Source organism: Condylura cristata, unplaced genomic scaffold, assembly GCF_000260355.1.
Source record: "Condylura cristata isolate star-nosed mole 26May11 unplaced genomic scaffold, ConCri1.0 scaffold00002, whole genome shotgun sequence".
Classification (NCBI taxonomy): domain Eukaryota; kingdom Metazoa; phylum Chordata; class Mammalia; order Eulipotyphla; family Talpidae; genus Condylura; species Condylura cristata.
This window is the reverse complement of record NW_004567103.1, coordinates 1,947,728-1,962,730: the sequence shown is the minus strand read 5'-3', so window position 1 is coordinate 1,962,730 and position 15,003 is coordinate 1,947,728. Positions and strand designations below refer to the sequence as shown.

Genomic DNA, 15,003 nt, shown 5'->3' with positions numbered 1-15,003 from the left:
GTCACGTGTGTGGACTTCGGTACTGGCCCAGGGTGTAATGTTTCTGGCTTTGTCTTTCCAAGGCAGTGGCCATCATTGACTAGCCTCTGACTGGAAAGGAACATGCCTCAGGAAGAAGAGCCGCCATGTCCGGGGGCCCTGGTGAGCCTCCGGCTCGGGACCCTGGGTCGCCCGTGTCTCCTCCATCCTGCCCCGTGTCCCCTTTCCCAGGCCATCAACACCTCCATCAAGAGCAAAATCCCGTGTGTGGTGGTGGAAGGCTCGGGCCAGATCGCCGACGTGCTCGCCAGCCTGGTGGGGATGGAGGACGTCCTGACCTCGTCCGTTGTTAAGGAGAAGCTGGTGCGCTTCCTGCCCCGGACGGTGTCCCGGCAGCCGGAGGAGGAGACTGAGTGCTGGATCAAGTGGGTGAGTGGGCCGGGCCTGAGGGCCCAGGAAAGGCACTAGGCGGGGGGTGGGGTGGCGGGGGGGCCTTGGAAGCCGACACTGCTGGCAGCTGCCAGTCTCTGCTTGACGACCCCGGAAGGGGCTCACGTGTATTAAGTGACCTGAGGAGTCTCCATCCCTCCTAAGGGACTGACAGTGGTTCCAGCTCCTTCTGTCTGTTGCGAAGCTGGTCTTCCTTGTACACCATGGCAGCGCCAAAGCCCAGCGTTTCGTCTGTCAGCAGGAGAAGGAAGTCGCTGGTGAAGCTGATTTGAATGCCTTGACTGGGGAAACTGTTTTGCTCTTTTTATTTTTTTGGCATAGAAGAACTAGGGTGCAGGCCAGAAGTGCAGGGGGGTGAGAGGACTCACCAGAGACAGAGTGGGGAGCAGAGCAGGCAGACTGACAAAGTACACTGCTGAGGGAGCAGTAGGGAGACAGGAGAGGTCTGCTGCGCCCTGGGGGTCAGCTGCGGGGCGGGGATCCAACTCAGGCCTTCTGCTGATAGCCCCGGGATTGGAAGCCTAGGCCACTGGAGGCCCAATCATTGCTTTTCTAAGCTAACTGGCCTGTGGTGCAGTTTTGAGCCTCCGGCCGGTCTCAGTATTTTCTCACTAGATCACGTAATCATTTGCTTTTCTTGATATTCTGCAAGTGAGTGAAATCACACTGCATTTGCTTTCTCCTTTGACTTATTCCACTTAGCATTGTCCCCTCAGGCTCACCCATGTTGCTGGAGACGCCATAGCTGGTGTCACTGAGCAACCTCCCAGGTAGCTGGGTGACCTCTGGGGTGAGGTGGGCAGCCCCCCCCCAACCTCCAGGCCGCCCAGGCTCCTCCTGGTTACTCCCCTGAACTTACTTGTCCCTCAGCTTCTCAAGACTTGACCGATCAACCGGCCACCCGAGACCCTTCGTTTCTCACTCCATCCATTTACTCAGTGGCTCTCACTGGCCAGGGCCGCAGCAGATACTTCAGAAAGAGCAGCGTCACCACAGAAGCTGCCTCATCCTCAGAGAAAACAGAGGACGTGACGTGTTCACGTTGAGTGGTCACAGTGTGACCCCCAGGCTGCTGTGGGTGTCGGGGGAAGGTGGTATGGACGCTCCAGGCCATGCGTGGGCGCCAGCCCGCGGAGGAGCCTCTCAGACGGGAGGGGGTGGACCCGCGGCCTGCAGGACGGGTTGGCTTGTGACGGCCGCGTGGCGCGTGCACAGGCCTTGAGCATGAGGCAGCTGTGGACGGGTGGAGCGAGGGTAGCTGTGGAGGGAGCCAGAGCCCTGTGAGGCAGACCAGGAGGCCCTCCGAGCATTTCAAGGGGTCAGTCTTGTCCAGGTGCGCTGGGAAGCACCGAGAGGGTGTAGTCGAACCTGTGTTCCTGAGAGCACTCAGGGCCGTGGGGGGCGTGGCCTCGGGGCCACGTGTGGGGGAAGAGAGGTCCCCTAGGGTGCCCTCAGTGGCTCTGGGCCCCGCCAGTTTGCCACACACTCGCAGTCTCCTTCCTTTTAATTTCAAAGGAAATGTGGTCTCACCCCTCCTGCGTGCCCCCACCTGAACCCCCAGATGCAGGCGCCCCGGGCCGCTCCCTGCCTGTCAGTGCCCCTTGGGTCTTTCCTCTGTCTGCACCCAGCCTGCGGCGTGGGGGGCTTTCCTTCCCGCTTCCAGCACCCCCGAACCATGCCCTCCTTCGCCTCCCCAGCCCAGGACACCCGTCTTCTGAAGGCAGGCTACCACCCCTCCTTGCCCAGGGGGCCTTCCAGTCACCTCCCAACGTCCAGTCTGCTGTCCTCCCGGTCAGCCTTCAGCAGCCTGATCTGGGACTTCCCCGACCCCCCAGAAGGGACCCTGTACCTCCAGACCCTCACTTCCAAATGGCCCAAGAGGCCCGCACTGTCCATCCCATTCAGCGGCAGGAGAGCAGACTCCGCCTCAGCCAGCTGTGCCCAGCTCGCCACTGCCCCAGACCTTGGAGGCGGCCGGCTCTGCCTAGGCCCCAGCAAGTTGATTTAAAAAAATGGTCTTTGACAGTAAACACTGCAGAATAGATTCCAGAATGATGCTTTACAGAAAAATCACAGTACGGAAAAATTAACATGAGAGGAAGGTCAGAGGGTGCCACACCCATGTCCTCGGCCCGTGGCTGCCACCAAATCCAGGTCTGCCCTGCTCACGCTGGGCTTCTACTCCCCCGCTGCCACGCTGGGTGCTTCCTGTGGTTTTCCGTTGCCTGTTCCCCAGGCCCCCCCCATCCAGGCTCTCTTCTGTGGGCACACACACACTCACACGCTCAGCCCATATGTGTGCACACAACAGTGTACACACGCACACACGCACACGCGTCGCTGGGCAGGGAGACACTCAGCTTTTTGGCCTGTGTCTTGTCTCACCAGTGCTTTACCCTCTTGGTGGACAAGGATTCACGACTCCAGTTTAGACGTTGGTCTCTCGGGTTTGGGCACTGCCAGTGAGGGGAGCTGGGTCGGGGGCCGGGGAAGACCCTGCCTCCAAGGACACGTTTCTGCGCTTCCTGCCAAGAGCCTGATGGTCATTATCTGTGCTCTCACTGTTGCCAGCTCAGAGAGATTCTCGAGAGTTCTCACCTCTTAACAGTTATTAAAATGGAAGAAGCTGGGGACGAAATCGTGAGCAATGCCATCTCCTCCGCGCTCTACAAAGGTGAGCGGCCGTGCCTGGGCCTTGGCCTTGCTGTGCTGGTTTACCATGAGTGTTTGTTTTGCTAAACAGCTCCATTTTATACAAACTTGCACTAATTTTGGTTTTCAGAGGTTCATAATGTTACAATGTCTTCTTCACCTGCTGGATTAAATCTTACTGGTTGGGTGTTTTTTATTTTTTTTTTAAAGATTTATTTATGCTTACAGAGCTGGGGTACAGGCCAGAGGTGTGGAGGGTGAGAGGATTCACCAGAGACAGTGGGGAGCAGAACAGGGAGACTAACAAAGTCCACTGCTGAGGGGAGCAGCGGGCGGGTCAGGAGAGGTCTGCCGCGCCATGGGGGTCACTCCCTGGCCGGGGATTGAACTCATACTGCAGTGGCTCTGGAGAGCTTCACAGTGCTGTGATTTAACCCGTTGTGCCACCAGGGAGGGCCCACTTGGTTGTGTGTTTTTAGTAGAAGATGAATTTTGTGCCACTCCAAAGACTAATGAAATGGGCTCAGTGGCCTCTCCATGAACTGAGGCCTGTGCGGGTTTAGGGTCTGTTTCCGAGTCTCAGACTCCCTGGAGGAGGTGATAAAACGAGGGACTCTTGTCTCAGAACTCCACACATATGTACACACGTGTGCACACACACACGCACTCTCCACACACATAAATAACTTCGCATTAGTTTCAGGGACTTAGGGGTCACCCGAAGCCTGTGAACGAGCCTCAGCTGTCAGTTCCCATCTGGGATCTTTGCTGTCTTAGAACTGTGTCGCCTGAAGAAAATAGATCTCGGCAGAGGCTGGCGCGGGCTGATTTCCTGAGCAGTGTTCATTCTTACCCTGCTTGCCAGAAGTCAAGCTCTAAAGATATTCATTAAAATGGGACTCTACCTGTGAGATCCACAGAGGCGGGGATGCTGGCCCCGGAAGGGTCAGCGGAGCTTGTCACCACATGGCTCTTGTAGAGATTCAAGTGCAGTAGCCACCAGCCAGGGTCCTTGAAATAGAATATTGATGGCTATGAATGTATTTATTGATCTGAATCTGTGGGAAAATGTCCACATACCACAGTGACACCGTGAAGACATGACATGAAAAGAAACTATCATTGCCTGGATTTATTCTCATCCTGCCCCCTGGGTGAGAATGAGTTGGAAACAGTGATGTGACGGTTCCGAGTGCTTGATTCTCTAAGAATGTTAGAAACTCCTCGATCGCTGGTTCTGCCAGTTGGCCACACCGATGGTGCTAACTCCTTCCTAGGTTTTCAGTGAGTTGACATTTTCCTGATCTCTCACAGCCTTTAGCACCAACGAACAAGACAAGGATAACTGGAGTGGGCAGCTGAAGCTCCTGTTGGAGTGGAACCAGCTGGACCTGGCCAATGACGAGATTTTCACCAATGACCGCCGCTGGGAGGTAAATGAGCAGCCTCCTGGGATTCCAGTGGCGGGCCGGACAAGGGCTGGCCCATTCCTGAGGAGGTCTGTGGGCAGCCCCTTCCCCATGCACTTCACTCCCCTGACAGCTCTGACAGTCAGGTTGCTGTGAGTAGATAATAAACACAGGCACTGGGATAAGTCCCCGTGAATTGACCACTGCCATCCAGAGCTATGGTTCTTCAGCCTCGACGCAGGCGTGCGCAGCTGTCTGGGGAATGGAGGGGCAGGAAGACGGGGGGAATATATGCATCGTGATTGAAGGGGGGTTTAACGGAAGTAGCCTGACAGAAATCCAGACAGCAGGACTCATTTTCGCATCCTGCCTGTCTCCCTGGCACATCCCCATAAACAGAGCAAGCTGACTGAAGACCCATGAGGAATGTCTTCAGCAATAATGACACCCTGGTCGCGTGAGCACCTCTGACCAGTCCTGTCACGAGGCTGGCCTGTCTCACGTTCCGCTTGCTAGGCATTCTAAGGTCGCAGTTATTAAGAAGCAGCATCCTCTTGGGCACGACTGAAGTGAAGTCGGCCTGAGCAGATGTCTCATGGGGCAGCTACAGCTTGTCACTGGCCTCTGCAAGGCTGCAGGCTGTCTGTGCCATCCAGAGCTGATTGCGGTCATGAGTGGGCAGCAAGAGTTTGCTGGACGCATGTGTGTCTGGAGCCAAAGGCTGCTGGCTGCTGGCCGTTGCCTGCGTTGTCCTGCTCCAGTTGAGTAAACACTCTGGCCCGCTGTGTGCAATGAGGGGCGCAGGCTTGATTTATGTTAACATGGGCTCCGTTTTAGTAATAGAGGCAAATGAAGTAATGGCTTATGGATTTTTAAATTATTCATGCCTTTACAAACCCAGACTTGTATTTGGTCTTTGCAGTGTAATGAGCCTATTTCACACGCGAGCCTCCAGTTGGGAGGCAGAATTACAAGTAGATTGCGCCAACTGATGTGTAAGTGACTCCCTGGGCAAAATGTTCTTTGTAAGTGAGGTCAGGCAGGGCAATCGACGTGAACTCAGGCACATACTGCACAGTCTACTTAATTTTATGAACTCAGCGCGAGAGCATTAAGGCTGAGGGCAGAATGGTTAAGAGTCTGGAGTCAGGTCAGCCCCTGTGTGTGATTTAACCTTGACCACTACGTAACCTCTCTAAGCTTCCATTCCTCATTTGGCTGCCGGAAGAGCTGATAGCTAAATTTAAAGATGCTGTGAAATACAGTCATCATTTAAAATAAAATTATATAGACTTAGACCTAAGTCTAATAGATTAAACATGGAGGTAATAAGCAAAAAGCATCATTTTGAATTGTTTTACTGCGTTTATGATTAGATTTATAATTTATTTAAAATGGTACGTGTGATGGTAACATTGGTTTATGATGCTGTACACGATACAGTTATGATTATCTATAGTCTGGTGGTTCTTTATGTCTGTTGGATCTGCAGGATGGGACTATTTTGCATTTACTCTCAACTCTGCATTCAGGGATGTCAGGTAGCTCAAAATGGGAACATTTACACCAGGGGAACTGGCAAAGGCACCACGTGAGGGCGATTATCCTCTCCCCAAGAGCGGGTTGTGAAAGACTGGCATATCATGCTCACCAAAACGGAGGTGCTGGTGATAGCTCTAGATTCCTTTTGAGCGCCAGGGTGATTAAATCAGAGGATATTTCTAGAGCACTTCGAACATAGGTACATAGAACGCTCTAACGAATTCACTGAAAGTCTTTAGGATTTTGGTAAGCTTTGCATAACCTTCTAAATCTTTTGGCCTTCCATGGGTCACGCCTCTGGTGACAGAGGACAGTGACTCCAACTTCAGAGTCAGCTGAAGGCTTACAAAGCTCAGGTCGGCGTCAGCCTTGGGCGTTTCTTCATGTTCGTTCTCTGGCCCCTCACACTGATCCCGGGGAGGAACAATCGCATTTTGCTGCTTGATGACCAGACTCCGTGTGTCCCGCACGGAGTCTGGTCATCCAGGACAGGCAGTTATGGGTGCATTTCAGGGCTTGCTTTGATCTCTCATTCTAGAAGGATCTTGATCTGGATCATCTTGTTGTGACCTCACAGCACCTGTTTCTAGGAGGATAAACCAAGGCTGGAAACACCATCTTGTTTCCAGTTGCACATCTCTGTGATGTTAGAACAAGGTGGGGTGTGTCTGCAAAGCCTTTTCTTTTCCATGTGCCAGTGATTCTCAAAGTGAGGTCCCTGGCCCATGCCAGCAGGGTGCAGCCTCATTAACAACAGAGGTGATCAGATCCTGCCCAGATCTGCTCCGGCAGGATCCCGAGTTAGGCGCCAGCAGCCTGCATTTTATAAACCTTCCAGACTTTGATCCATGTCCCGGTCACCAGAGTGGCCCTTGGAAAGGCAAAAGGCTTTAGAAGGAAACATGGAGCTGGGCCGCAGACCCTTGCCTTTGGGACAGGGGAGGAAGCGCGACTGCCCCCTTCTGGGACAGCCACCTCGTCCCCTCCCCTCCCACTGGCGCCCCTCGGTGGGAACTCAGGGCAGCCGTGACCTGCCCTCTCCAGGCTCTGTATGCTCCTGGGAGCCCTGTCCTGGAGGGCTCATGCTCCCGAACCAGGGCCTGTGGGCAGCCAGGGGGTGCAGGGACGTTGGGGCTGGGCGGCCACTTGGTTCTAGTTGCGTTTCTCCGCTTGCCAGCACAGCTGACTTTCGCGTTAATCTGGCTCTGGGTATTAATGCCTGAAATGTGGATTTCATGAAATTCATCAGTGTTGGCCACTGAACTGAATTGTGAGAGCCACAATGGAGCCAAATAGAACGTGTCTGGGAGCAGGTGGCGACTGTAGACTGCCAGTCGGTGTCTGAAGGACACTTGACTTTATTCCATTCTTCCACGGGCATGTTTTATTGGAACCCAGGCAGTGCAGATACAGGTCAACAGGAACCAGGGCTGACGGCCCCGGGCCTGTCACCTAACGAGACTGGGCATCAGTTACGGGGCGTGTGGCTCAGGGGCAGCAGGGGGCACGGCTGGCTGCTGCTTGCTTCACAGCCGGTGCCTACTGCAGACTCCAGTCTGAGAAAAGGCGCGGGCGGAGGCCTCCCCAGGGAGTGCCTTCTCGGAGCAGCACGGTCAACCCACGAGGGCGAGCACCCTGCGTGGACAGTCACGTCCACGCCCGCATCTGACCAGCGGCTGCCTGCTGCATTTCCAACCCCGGGCGTCTGGCCTAGCACCCCTCACCCCGGGAGAGGTACATTTTCTTCCGGGCCGGAGGGCGAGCCTGCTGTAGCTGAGGAGGACACGCGGGCTCGCTCCCCACAGCGCGGTGAGTCCTCTCTCTGCGCCTTTTCCCCAGTCCGCGGACCTCCAGGAGGTCATGTTCATGGCTCTCATCAAGGACCGGCCCAAGTTCGTCCGTCTCTTCCTGGAGAACGGCCTCAACCTGCGCAAGTTCCTTACCAACGACGTCCTCACCGAGCTCTTCTCCAGCCACTTCAGCACCCTGGTGTACCGGAACCTGCAGATCGCCAAGAATTCCTACAACGACGCGCTGCTCACCTTCGTCTGGAAACTGGTGGCCAACTTCCGCAGAGGCTTCCGGAAGGAGGACAGGAGCAGCAGGGAGGACCTGGACGTAGAGCTTCACGTACGTGCTGGCCGGCCGTCTGCCCGGCTCCCGCTCTTGGGTGGCGTCCTTCAGAAATCCGCCTGCCGCCTCTCACCCCCGCTCGCAGCTCTAGCTTGAGCTTGCTGCTTCCGTTTCCTGCTGGGTCACTGGCAGGTGATGAGAAGTCTGCCCGGGGGCTTCCACGCCCTGCTCTGTGCGCTGGCTGCGTCCAGGCTAGTGCTCGACTGCCGTAGAGCTCTCTGAAGGGCTCAGGTGGGGGCAGAGGAGCGACTGGCCTGTGTCAGGCCTCTGCGCGTGATCTGGGCTGTCGTTCTGCGCTGTCGGGTGACGCACAGAGGCGCTGGGTCTCCTTTTGAGAACGGGAGGGGCAGTGAATATCTCCAAAGGAGAACCCAGCTTTGCACTTGAGGTCCGTAGCCCTGTAGCCGACTCTCGGGACCCCTGCGAGCCCAGGCGCGCCCAGGCCCAGTCGCCAGGACTGCAGCTCTGCTAAGGCGCTCTGCTCAGAGCCCCGCGGCCTGGAGCCTGGGCACACACACCCCAGCGCCCTGCCTCCTGGAGATGGCTCCGCAGGCTTCTGTTCTCTCCTGGGCTGCAGGGCTGCCTGCGGGGGTCAAGCTCCAGTCACCCACGCTGACAACTTGCCCCCCTCTCCTGGCTTTCTCTTTGGGGGCCTCACCCCTTCTCTCTCCTGGTGGCTTTTGTGGGATCTCCTCTCAGGGGAACTGCTTATCTCCAATCCTGGACTCGGGATTGCTTCAAACTAGCTCGAGGTCTTTCGCGAATCCGTGATGTTTAGTGTGTGTGTTGCCAGCGCCTGAATCAGTTAGATGCGGAAAGGAATCGGAAGTGTTTCGAAAACGTCTGCCTGGCGCTTTTTATGTTAAAATGCTAGCAGTACCCAGAGCTGTGCCTGCAGCACTTGGGAGCTCGGTAAAGACTGTAGACGCTGGAAAGGAGTATACACGCGGAGCTGTTTTCCGTCTGTAGAGGCTGGATACAGATAGGAGGCTGGAGGCTATGGGATGGGGAATGGGAGCCGGGGCTCCATTTAGATAGAAGCTTCAGTGATGCTCCAAAGACACAGGCCTGGATTGATGTTGCGCTTGCTGAACGTAACCTGCAAGAAAGTTAGAATTGGGGCTGTCCGATTTTTCTAGATGAGGCTCAGTTTTCATGATGAGAAGAGACAGTTTGCTCTTGGGCCTGCTGGAGGCCTCACTTCTTGAGTTGCTGTCAGCACTTTCTCCACCCTTTCCATCTTTCCATCTAATAGCACATTGCCTTCTATGGCAGAGGGAAGATTTTGCGTGAGATTGCACCAGCTGGTGAGTGGCAGGGAGTCACCTCACTTCACCAAGCTGACAGAATGAGTCAGACCCATGTTTCAGAGCCCCATGACCATGGGGTGCTGCCCCAAGGCATCCTCACCCCAATGTCCATCCCCGAAATGCATGCCCAAAGTGAGCTGCCCGGTCCAGGCTGATCACAGTCTCTTCCCGCCGCCAGGATGTGTCCCCGATTACCCGGCACCCCCTGCAGGCCCTCTTCATCTGGGCCGTCCTGCAGAACAAGCGGGACCTGTCCAAAGTCATCTGGGAGCAGGTATGTGTCCGAGGTCGCCTATAGCAGGGTTGTGACCTTCCAAAACTGACCCCTCACCTAGCAGATCAAGCGGAAGTCCTGGGGTCGGGTGGACGTGGCTGCGCCTCTGTGTCACATCAGAGTGTGCTGGTGGGCGATGGGAGGTGGCCACCTGCAGCCACCTGCTTCTCAGGTAGGTGACCGCCTGCCAGGCGCGTGGGCTTTCTGTGTTTCGTTAAAAACGCCGAGTATCTGGCTCTGGTGTGCATGGACAGAAAGGAGGGCTTGTCCAGAATCCGTACTCAGACTTTTCTGTGACTCAGCTCATAATAGTTTTTGTCAATGAACTACGTGAGCCCAAAGGAAGCGACATTTGCTGCTTTTAGAGCAGAAAGTTGGATACTGGAATATTGGATCTGGAGGGGACACTCGGCCTCGCTGACTGTGCTGCCCGGCCCCCTCCTGACCACACTGCCTGGAACTACCCCCCTGCACCCCCCTTCCCCGTTTCCTGGGCTCCCACAGTGGGCCCTAATGGGGTCTAGAGGGTGGCTGAAGCCTCACAGCCATTTCCTCCTGGCACGTGTGTTAATATTCCCCTTGAATACGCTGATTCTGCGTCTGAGCCTGTGAGCACACAGCTAGGGTGCGCTGCCGACTTTGCTCTGAATCCTTGCAAGCCACTCAGACCTGACCATTTCCTGCTCTCGCCATGAATTTGTCCTTGACTGACATTAATGTCGACGTGACCACCTCAAGGACGACACGTTGACCTTGACATTCTGCACCCCTCTGAAAGACCAGGGGCTGCACGCTAGCCGCCCTGGGGGCCAGCAAGCTCCTGAAGACGCTGGCCAAGGTGAAGAACGACATCAACGCTGCCGGGGAGTCCGAGGAGCTGGCGAATGAGTACGAGACCCGCGCTGTTGGTGAGTCTCTGGGGGGGCCCACGGGGGCACAGGTGGCACACAGGCTGGCAGCGGGGTCGGTGTCCCAGCTGGGATTCCCCCACTGGCCTTACTGGGTGCTGCAGACCACGTGGTCAGGGCGCATGTGCTGCGGCAGCACCTGGAGGCCCCTATGCTTGGCCATGGGAAGGCGCGTGACCCCTGGGCTTGGCCATGGGAAGGCGCGTGCTCTGGCACCCCGCACCTCAGGCCACCGGGGCCGGGTCTAGGTCACATGTCACCAGGTGGAGCTTTGGGTGCTGGGGGCTGTGATGCGTCTGAGGCTTGACCTGACTTGCGAGCCGTCCAGCGCCTGCCAGCTCCCTGCGGCGTGGGCAGCAGACCCCAGCCCTGGGCCCGGGCGCACACGGCGCTCACAGAGCAGATCCGCAGCGGGAGCGGCACCATGTGGGTGCTCCTGGCCTCGATCCCCCGCCGGGAGGAAGGCCGGGCAGCTCCCCAGGTCAGGAGACGCAAAGCTCCCCGGGCCAGCAGGAGACCCTGCGAAGCCCTCCCAGAGGGCGGCTCCTTGCGGGGGGCGGGAGCGGCTTTGCTGAGCAGTGCAGTCTGGGGCGCCTGTTGCTCTGTTCCCCACTTGTCCTTGAGCGCAATGTGTCCATGGCCTTCGCCCCAAACAGCAAGGGAACTTGAGCAATGCAGGGCTTTCCACAGGAGCCTGCGGGCTCCCTGCAGGAGAGGAGACAGCGCTGAGCTGCGCCCCCGCTGGTGCCCACGGGCGCTGCCCCTTTGCTTTCTTCATGTTTCGGGGCCCTGTAAGTCGTCCCCTCACCGACACGGCTCCATGGCTGCCCCCTCCGGAGGCCGGAGCGTGTGGCCGGGGCACGCTGAACGGCGGTAGGAAAAGAAGAAGCGTCCGAGGCGCCTGGAAAGACGCAAACGGAGCCCAGGCGGTTCCTTCCGGCCCCCCCCGCCCCCGCCACCCGCTGCTGCTGCGCACTCAGACCCCTGCCCAGCCTCCTGCTGCTTCGGGGGGGGGGGGCGCGGGAGCCATTGGCCGCCGAGGGCTGCTGGGGTGACCGTGCGAGAAAATGTCAGCACGGAAATAACAATCACGACAGCCAAGGTTTCCGTGAGTGAATTCTACTGTGCATGAGCTATTTGTAGTATCTCAGCATCTTGTCTATTGAGCAGTACCACTGCGCCCAGCCTTGTTAATTTTGGGACCTGGAGGACCCTGCCCCGGGCCCCTGGAACTCTCCTGCTCCCTGAGCGCCCACAGCCCCGACCTGAGTCCGCGCGCACGCCCCACCCCGTCCTCTGGGTGCTCAGCTCCGGCTCAGCCTCAGGGCCCCCGCGTGGCCTGCCGGCCCCCTCTGGCGCCCGCAGAGCTGTTCACCGAGTGCTACAGCAACGACGAGGACCTGGCGGAGCAGCTGCTGGTCTACTCCTGCGAGGCCTGGGGGGGCAGCAACTGCCTGGAGCTGGCGGTGGAGGCCACAGACCAGCATTTCATCGCCCAGCCCGGGGTGCAGGTACAGCGCCACCCGCGTGCCCGGCCGGCTTCCCGTGGGCTTCCCGGCCGTAGGTGCTGCCATAGCAGAAGCAGCTTCCCCCTCTGGAGCACGCTGGGGGGCGGTGGAGCCAGGAGAGGTCCCGGAGGCGGCAGGCTGTAGGCCTGGGCGGCAGGAGAAAGAATGTTCTTTGAGTTTCTGCCCTGCAAGCAGTCCCGCCTGAGCAGATGAGCTGGGCCCCTGGTGGGGCCTGCCCGCCCCTGTCCCTAACTGCAGGCCACGTCCCCTGTGCGTCCCCAGCCTTGGCTTCCTCAGCTGTAAGGGCCGCAGGGGTGCTGTAGGATTCAGCGTAAGGAGGAGGCACCTGCCTGTCACCTCAGCGCTTCCTGTTACAGTCACTGCAGCAGGAGCCTCAGAGACCTGCAGGAACGGGCCAGGCGGGTGCAGAGATTTTCTGTACGGAATTAAGTGACCTCGGGGCACTTCAGGGGCTGGAGGGGAGATCACTATGACCCCAGCTGCACGGGAGGGTGGAGGGGTTGGGGTGAGGGGCAGGTGTCCGCCATGTGTGGGCCACACCCTTCATGCGGAGGTCCCAGCTCAAGAACTGGGAAGAGCTCACACAGGTTCTGGAACGTTCCTCAGAGTGCATTGCTAGGAAGCAGCGGTGCTCGGACCTGATGTCCCAACGACTGCCCATTGCAGGGACCCCCCGTGCAGCCGCTAGCCCAGTGCTCCAGAGCACGGTGTGCTGGGGTAGCTAAGCCGGACAGGTGGGCGGGCCATCCGGGTGGGCGCGGGCCTCGCTGGGCGCAGGGCGGCCTGTGCGCAGTGCCAGGTTGCAGTGAGGTGGCCGGGGCTGGGTGGCTGGGAGGCTGGCTGGGCGCCGGCTCTGCTCACAGCTTCTCCGCCCTCGGCCCGTCCCGCCGGTGGCCCCGGGCTCTGGTGCCAGGAGGCTTCTGCAGCGCCTGCACACGTCCTCCAGCCTGGGGGTTTCATCCGGGTGCGGTTCATCAGCGCGTGGGAAACCCTGTTTCCCAGACGCACGGGACCTGGGGTTTGTGTAGGGTCGGGCTGGCGCCGAAGGAGCACGTGGAATGTTGAGTGGCTGTGTCAGAGCCCCTTGGGGGCAGGGCACAGACATAGAGGCTCCGGCGGGGGATTCCTTCTTTGGGCAGGTGAAGGGGTGACACAGCCTCCCGAACTCACTGCCCCTTGTCTGTGTCCTGCAGAACTTCCTTTCCAAGCAGTGGTACGGGGAGATTTCCCGAGACACCAAGAACTGGAAGATCATCCTGTGCCTGTTCATCATTCCTCTGGTTGGCTGCGGCTTTGTGTCGTTCAGGTACGGAGCGGAGGCGCAGAGCAGCGTGCGAGTGTGTGCACACGTGCCGTGTGTTTGTGCGTGTGGACACCGTCCCCGTGTGTACACAGCTTGGTGTGGCTGTGTGCACATGTGCCTGTGTGCGCACCCACGCGGGCGTCCCTGTGCGTGCACGTGACCCTGTGCACCATGCACCTGTGTGCACCTGTGTGCAGACATGTGCGCGCACACAGACGTGCACACACACACACGTGTGCACACATGCACAGTACCCATGTGTGTGCACACACCCACTGCACACACACATACATACACCCACACACCTGCACACACGTATGTACACACGCCCCGTGCGTGCACACCCCCGTGTGCAGGCGAGTCTGCACCCCGCGTACGTGACTCGAAGACCTGGGGCCAGCTGGCTGGCAGTGCCCACCGTTCAGTCTGGGCTCCCCGGGGCCCCCTGAGGATCTGGCTGCAGAGGCGGAGGCGGGGCTCGGCCTCACAGCGGGACAGGGTTCCCCTGCGCTTTGGGACGCCAAGGGCCACGCTGACCGTGCAGCCGCGCGTGGTGCGAGCGCGACCACGGCTCTTCCCTCTGGGTGCAGGAAGAAGCCCGTGGACAAGCACAAGAAGCTCCTGTGGTACTACGTGGCCTTCTTCACCTCCCCCTTCGTGGTCTTCTCCTGGAACGTGGTCTTCTACATCGCCTTCCTCTTGCTCTTCGCCTACGTGCTGCTCATGGACTTCCACGCCGTGCCGCACCCGCCGGAGCTCGTCCTGTACGTGCTGGTCTTCGTCCTGTTCTGTGACGAAGTGAGACAGGTGGGTCACAGGTGGGTCACCCCGGCGGGCGGCTCCCACCCCTCCGCGGCGGCGGCGTCCCGAAGCCGAGGAGGAGCAGAAGTGGCCCCTGAAGCGTGGCCATCCGTTCCGCCGCCGAAGCTGTGCCGGGAGCCCCCGCGGCCCCCAGCACCGGGCTCACCCTTCCTCCCAATCTGCCCTGGGACGGGTGAATGGGGGGGGGGTACCCACAGGCGGCCTGGCCTCCGCCGCAGACCTCTCCCGTCCTCAACCCAGCTTCCTGCCGCCGTCGCCCCCAGGGAGAGGAGCCACGGGTGGCCAGGGCATGGCGGCGCTGGGCGCCGAGAGCACCCTGCGGCCCCGCCGGACAGTGACTGTGGGGGTCACTGAGGTCCCCGTGGATTGCGGGGCGTCGGTGTGAATTCCTCCTGCTGTTTCTGTGCAGTTTCGCAGTGTCTGCCCTTAAAATGTCCCCCCCCCCTTGCATCCAGGGCTGCGGGCCCAGCCCACACGTGGCTGGGCGCGGCGCGTGGCTGAGCCGCTGCTGGCCGGCGTCAGCGAGGGCAGCGCTGTCCCCAGCCCCACGTGGAGTGGTCCCAGCAGTGCTTTCTGACTCAGTAGGTCGCGGCCTCTTGAGAACGGCTGTTGCTGTCACTGGGGCAGTGACGAGGCGGCGTGACTCTCCAGCACGGGCTGGGCTGACCCCGGTGCCGGGCCGCAGGCGCTCC

General features: G+C 58.9%; 1 protein-coding gene across 1 annotated transcript in view; it reads left to right on the top strand.

Annotated features, from left to right (window-relative positions):
- Positions 1-15,003, top strand: part of TRPM8 (transient receptor potential cation channel, subfamily M, member 8) — a 66,202-nt gene that overhangs the window by 17,834 nt on the left and 33,365 nt on the right. Inside the window, exons 9-17 of the mRNA XM_004674759.2 lie at positions 211-408; positions 3,001-3,103; positions 4,396-4,514; positions 7,872-8,162; positions 9,654-9,749; positions 10,528-10,657; positions 12,023-12,168; positions 13,380-13,492; positions 14,080-14,296. Coding sequence (XP_004674816.1) covers positions 211-408; positions 3,001-3,103; positions 4,396-4,514; positions 7,872-8,162; positions 9,654-9,749; positions 10,528-10,657; positions 12,023-12,168; positions 13,380-13,492; positions 14,080-14,296 — 1,413 coding nt within the window. The remainder of the gene's footprint in view (positions 1-210; positions 409-3,000; positions 3,104-4,395; positions 4,515-7,871; positions 8,163-9,653; positions 9,750-10,527; positions 10,658-12,022; positions 12,169-13,379; positions 13,493-14,079; positions 14,297-15,003) is intronic.